This window comes from Myotis brandtii, unplaced genomic scaffold (assembly GCF_000412655.1).
Source record: "Myotis brandtii unplaced genomic scaffold, ASM41265v1 scaffold687, whole genome shotgun sequence".
In the NCBI taxonomy this organism is placed as follows: domain Eukaryota; kingdom Metazoa; phylum Chordata; class Mammalia; order Chiroptera; family Vespertilionidae; genus Myotis; species Myotis brandtii.
The window spans coordinates 17,718-23,997 of record NW_005370687.1 but is presented as its reverse complement, the minus strand read 5'-3'; the positions used below and the strand labels follow the sequence as shown (position 1 = coordinate 23,997).

Below are 6,280 nucleotides of genomic sequence, written 5' to 3'. Positions count from 1 at the left end.
CCCCGGGTCCTCTGAGTCAGCCCGCCGGCCTGCCGCTCTGAGCAGTCTCTAGGCCAGTGATGGCGAACCTTTTGAGCTCGGTGTGTCAGCATTTTGAAAACCCTAACTTAACTCTGGTGCCGTGTCACATATAGAAATTTTTTGATCTTTGCAACCATAGTAAAACAAAGACTTACATTTTTGATATTTATTTTATATATTTAAATGCCATTTAACAAAGAAAAATCAACCAAAAAAAATGAGTTCGCGTGTCACCTGACACGCGTGTCATAGGTTCGCCATCACTGGTCTAGGCTGTAGTGCTCAGAGCAAGACACACAAGACCCGGGCTGTAGTGAGGGATGCCTGGCCCTGGACAGGGGTGGGCAAGTCCCGCTCTGGCTAATGGCTCCTTCTCTGGGGTCCAGGGTGCTGGCAGGCAGCGACATCTGTCCTGAGGGTCAGTGAGCTAAGGAGGCAGGCAGGGTGTGACTCCTGGGGGGCCAGGAGAGCAGACAGAGCCCCGTCCTTTGGGGGACCCAGTGCACAAGTGGCCCGGGCCTGCCCCTCCTCTCTCGGCTCTGCCCCGGCTCAGGCAGCTGCCTGGAGACGGTGCTGGAAGGGCCTGCACTCCTGCCCGGAACCCCCAGCCTCTGTGCAGAGCACACAGTGGAGGCCTGGCCTCCCGGTGTCACAGGTTCCAAGTCAGCGAGCAGAGCCCAGCAGCCCTGGAGCAGCACGAGACAGGCGGGGACAGCAGCAGGAGGGACTCCAGGTAGACTGCAGAGTGGACTCTCAGACAAGCGGTGAGCTCTCAGCGCATGTCAGCCAAGGGGGCTCAGGTCACAGCTTAGCTTGAGGCTGATTAAGAAAAGAAGGGTGAGCCCCTGCCCGTGTGGCTCAGTTGGCTGAGCATCGTCCCACTCACCGAAGGGTTGCTGGTTCGATTCCCAGTCAGGCACATGTCTAGGTTTTGGGTTCAATCCCCAGTCGGGGTGCATGTGGAAGGCAACCAATCAGTGCTTCTTTCTCACAATGTTTCTCTCTCTCTTTCTCCCTTCCCCTCTCTCTAAAACTCAATAAAAATTAATTAAAAAAAAAAGAAAGAAAAGGAGAGTAGGACCAAGCAGGTTCTTAGGCAGGCTCTGCAGTGGGCTCGGGGACCCGCAGCCCTGGCTCTGAGCCAGCTGGAGAGGGTCTCCAGGCCTGTCCCCACTGTAGGAGAAAGGGGGTGGGAACTGGAATGAGGACCTCACTGCGCTGTCTTGTTTGTTGCCAGATCCCCAGCACCTGGCTCAGGGTTGACACTTAGGAAATATTTATTTGATGAGTTACGGGCCAGCCTCTCCCCACTGCAGGTGGGAGGGCGTCCATCCCGCCCTGCAAGGCAGCAGGCGGCGACATCAGCCGTGGGCTGACTCTGGGTCTACACCCCATCTCCCAGGCTGAGTCCCTCAATCAGGTGCCCCCCGCCCTCAGCATGTGGGTGGAGTGGGGTGAGGAGGGAGATAACAGCTGGGATGCAGCACCCCCCAACCCCAACCGCAGAGGCTCTAGGTGGCCGCCAAAGTCCAGACCAGTAAATCATGTATCTGGGGGTAGGATCCGTGCAGTAGTATTTTCAAAGCCTCAAGTGCCTCCAACGTGCAGGCAATTTGGGGACCGGCGGTCGGGACTCAACACCTTCTCAAAGCCCTGGGCATCCACTTTCATACTTGAACCTCAGGTTAAAATATCCCTGTTTCAAGGTCAAGGTCTTTTTGCTTAAAAAAGAAAGCATACATCTTCTCCATCTCCATCTCCATCTCCATCTCCATCTCTGTCTCCATCTCCATCTCTATCTCTATCTTTCCATCTCCATCTATCTCTATCTCTATCTCTATCTCTATCTCTATCTCTATCTCTATCTCTCCATCTCTAGCTCTAACTCTAGCTCTCTCTCCATCTCCATCTCCATCTCTATCTCTATCTCTATCCATATTTATCAGATTCCATTTGTACTCAATGAAGACATTTTAGAAATAAAAAATTAAAAAGAAAAAAATGAAAGTTACCTGAATCTCGCCCTTTAGTGACAGTTACTGTTGACATCGTTTTATTTTCCTTATTTCCTCACTTCTTAGAGAAACACGAGGTAACTTCCCAAGGTCCTGCAACTCCCGAGGAGCAGAGTCGGGCTGGGACCCTAGGGCACTGGCGGAGCCGCCCCACCAGGTTGCTGTGAGGTCTAAAGGGCTAATGCATGTCCAGGGCGTCCCCTGTACGCAGGGGTCTGTGGAAAGACTGGGGCTCAACAGGGGAAAGAGGGAGGCGGCCCGCGGGCTGGTTTCTATGCGTCCTTACGTGTCTGGAGCAGAATAGAGCCCAATGCCACGGTCACTGCCCGGCTCACAGCCACACCTGAGTGACTATCAGGCTCTTAGGCCTCAGCCTGCTGGGGCGGGGGGTTGCTGGCCAATGGGCTCCTGCTGCTGGTGGTGGGCCAGGGCCCAGGTACCCCAACCCGACCCTGCCTGCCCCTCACCCTAACAGCCTCTCCCTCCTCTGCCTGCCCTCCCCCAGCTGTCAGACACAAACCTCTCAGCCCAACAAGGGAACACAAATACGGTCAACCACGGAGCCATGAACCTGGGCCTGTGAATTCTGAACACCCTTCTTTCTTCTCTGTGGTTCTCTTCCCCGCGTGGCTGGAGTAGGGGCCCCTTTCGAGGCCCTTTCTTCTCTCCAGAACAAATAGAGGCCTCCATCTCTCCTCCCCTGTATCTACGCACTCTCTCTGGCCTCCTGAGAGCAAGCCTCAGGCTTGTGTGTTGGCCTGGGAACCGGGGATATTGTCTCCACTGAAATTCCCAGACAACTTGGTCTGCTTGGTAATAGTGCTACAGCTAAGCACACACACCCGCGCATGTGTGGCAGGCGGCGACATCAGCCGTGGGCTGACTCTGGGTCTGCACCCCATCTCCCAGGCTGAGTCCCTCAATCAGGTGCTCCCACACACACACTGACTCCACGGTCAAAAACACTGGGTTGAACCAAGTCAAACTGCTCTCTTTGCTGCAGGACTTATCAGAGCCTTGAATACCCTAAAGGCCACTTGGATTTTCTGAGAGATGCTCAGAGCTGGCAGTCTCCTAAAATCCATGCTAGGGAACCAGTGTCCCATGGGACACACCCTGGGAAAGAGCCCAGGAGAGGAGTTAAGTGTTGAGCACAGTAAAGATGCTCTCGGCACCCTGAGGCCGTGGCTCTGAGCCTCAGTTGCCCTGCCAGGTGGGCATCTCCTCCAAAGCGCCCAAGGAGAGGTGAAATGGGCCTCTGGTTATGGGAACGCCCCTCTTCCCAAGCTGTGACCCTGTCGGGTTCCCACCCGAGCATATAGGAATGCAAGTCAGAGGAGCAGCTAATTACAGGGACAGCCAGGATGAGCTACGTTACTACGAATCCTAAGAAGTAAACAAGTCCCGCACTTTGGTAGAGTCCGTACCAAACTTCTTGTGATGTGCAGATCGCGAACGGCTCTCTGGAGGCCTAATCTGAGAGCAGACTGGTCCCCGATGGCCTCGGGGATTCATATGTGGAGAGGGACAAGGAGGAAAAGGTGTCTGTTTGTACCTGCAGAGCAGCAGGTCCTGTGCCCTGCACACGTTGCATGTGTGCATATCTACATATCACTCGTCGGGCCACACCCTAACCCTGGGAGGGAGGAGTGATGGTGCCATTGCACGGAGGAGCAGTAACTCACCCTGGCACATGGCCTGTGAGTTGTCCGCGGTGCCCACAGACCCTGGCCCCGCCCACTGGCTTGGCCTCAGGACCCCAGGGAGTAGGAGGCCCTTGCCCACTGCTCCAGAGCAAGGGCAGCGCCCTGAGGGTGCAACTGTGTGAGTCAGGGTCTCCGCCCTGAGTGGGGCCTCGCACTAACGCTCAGTCAATACTTGTTGAAAGATGAGTGAATGGATGATCAAGTGCAATAAAGTGACTCACTTGTTTTACTTATTTTTAAGATAGAGCTACGATTTCGGGGAAGGGGACATGTTAAAGTCTAAATAAAGTCCTTGTTGTTTTTTGTTTGTTTTCCCACTTGTTTTAGAGAACAATCTGGCCATGTTACCTCTTTCATCTCCAGTGAGAGTCACGCCGAGGCCTTACCATGCGTCCTGTTCTTCAGCTCCCTGACCGGGTCTCCTACACTAGCCCTCCTACTGCAGCTCCAACCACACTGGCCTCCTTGCTGTCCTCCAAACGCACCAGCAGGCTCCCGCCTCAGGGCCTTTGCACTTGCTGTTGCCCTTGCCTCCCTCTCTCATTTCTTTAGGACTCACTTCAACTGCACCTCCTCAGAGAGGCCCTCACTGACGACTTCATCTAAAATATCACCCTGGCCCTGGCTGGTTTGGCTCAGTGGATAGAGCCTCAGCCTATGGACTGAAGGGTCGCGGGTTCGATTTCGGTCAAGGGCATGTACCTAGCTTGCAGATTCGATCCCTGGCCCTGGTCAGGGCACATGCAGGAGGCAACCAGTCGATGTGTCTCTCTCACAGTGATGCTTCTCTCTCTGTGTCTCTCCCCGTCCCTTCCACTCTGTCTAATAATCAATGGAAAAATTTTCTTGGGTGAGGATTAATAAAATAAAAGATCATCCTGTTACTCTCTCTCCTCTTATTCTCTCAAAATTTTGTTTGTCACTTATCACCACCCGAAATTACGTTGTCTGCCTATGTGTTTGTGTGCTCACGACATTTCCTGTCCTATCTGTGTCTGTTGTAAGCTCCATGCGGAGACGGGGTCTGTGCTTGGTTCATTGCTGCATCCCAGTGCTTAGCACAGACCCCGGCACGTACCAGTTGCTCAATAAATCCTTGTTGAACAAAAGAATGAAAGAGAGAAAGAGAGACGAGAACGTGGACTCTCTCACACAGCAACCCCTGTGCTATTTGTCTCGGGAGAAAGGAAAACAAGGAACTTTAGTAAAAGAACCAAATTTACTTCAGTTTAAGGCAAATTCCACACAGAGACTCTCAGACACAGGCACAGGACCAGACAGTGTAGAAACTCCACCATCATGCATGACAGGAAGGGAGCGGTGCCGGGCACAGACAGGGTGGGGCCTGGTCACGCCCAGGCACAGGACGTTCAGCGGGCTGCGGAGCCCCATGCGGCAGGAGGGACCGGCATGCATGACCTGCTCCCAGGCGGGAGAGGCTGGGCAGTGGGTGCGCCCAGGGGTGAGATCACCTTCCTCACCTTTCCCACGGCCGGGGCAGGGGCTCGGGCCCAGGTGGCAGAGCCCAAGGATGGAGCAGGGTGACCCTAGAGCCAAGACGGCCTGGAGTAGGAGGGTGCACTGGTGGGGGCGGGATGGGGAGGCTGGGCATGGGAGGAATGGACTCTCAGGGCCTCAGAGCGGAAGGTCACCCTGAGACCATCTGGTCAACCCTCTTGCTTTATAGATGTGGATACCGAGGCTCCTGTAGCAGGCAGGGGCTGCAGCAGGGCCTGAGCCCAGGACCCCTGGCTCCTGTCTGTGGGGGGAAGGGGCCGTGTGGGAGTGCGGGGCTGGGCTGCTCCTTGCCCAGGCCTCTAGGTGGGCAGCGGAGGAGTGGGCACCAAGGACCCTGGGCGGCCTCTGGAGGGAGGTAGGGGTGCCTGGAGCTCGGAGTCAACTGTGGTGCCCACAGGCCCACAGGCCAGAGAGAGGCGTGTGGCTCTGTGTCTAGAACCAGTGTCGCGCTGGGCTGGGGGGCATGGAAAAGACCTTGTGCCTGAAAAGCCTCCGTGGCTGGCCCATCAGGGGGGCCTACGGTCCACATCACAGCCGCCCCTTCGTGGAGCTGCGGGGTCCCCACTGCAAGCAAGTGTCCCTGGGAGGGCCCCATGTCCAGGCCTCCTGCTAACCCGTCAGCCTCCAGGGGCTCACTGGGAACAGGGACGGGGTAGGTGCTGGGGTGGGGGTCAGGGCCAGGTAGCAGAGTGGACAGCGCAGGAGGAGGGGAGGGTGCGGGGGCCTGGAGGAGGGAGGCCCAGCCCCGGCTTCAGCAGCGAGAGGAGCAGACGGGACGGTCCAGGGTGCTGAGGGGCCCCATCAGCCTGACTGCTAACACCTTCCTGGCTGGACTAGAGCCGAGTGTCAGGGGAGGAGGAGAAGAGCAGGGCCCCATCAGCCTGACTCCCTGGGTTTGGGCCATAAGCGAGGCCAGGAACCTGGGAGGGCGTCTCCAGAGGCCCGTCCTCCGCCACACGGGTCCCAAAGGCTGGGCCAGGCGGACTGTGGGGCTCCAGGGACCGGGGGCACCCTTCCCCC

General features: G+C 56.4%; 1 protein-coding gene across 1 annotated transcript in view; it reads right to left on the bottom strand.

Moving 5' to 3' along the window:
* Positions 1–4,966: 4,966 nt before the first annotated feature.
* Positions 4,967–6,280, bottom strand: part of LOC102259273 (copine-5-like) — a 5,245-nt gene continuing 3,931 nt past the window's right edge. Inside the window, exon 7 of the mRNA XM_014529581.1 lies at positions 4,967–5,161. Coding sequence (XP_014385067.1) covers positions 4,967–5,161 — 195 coding nt within the window. The remainder of the gene's footprint in view (positions 5,162–6,280) is intronic.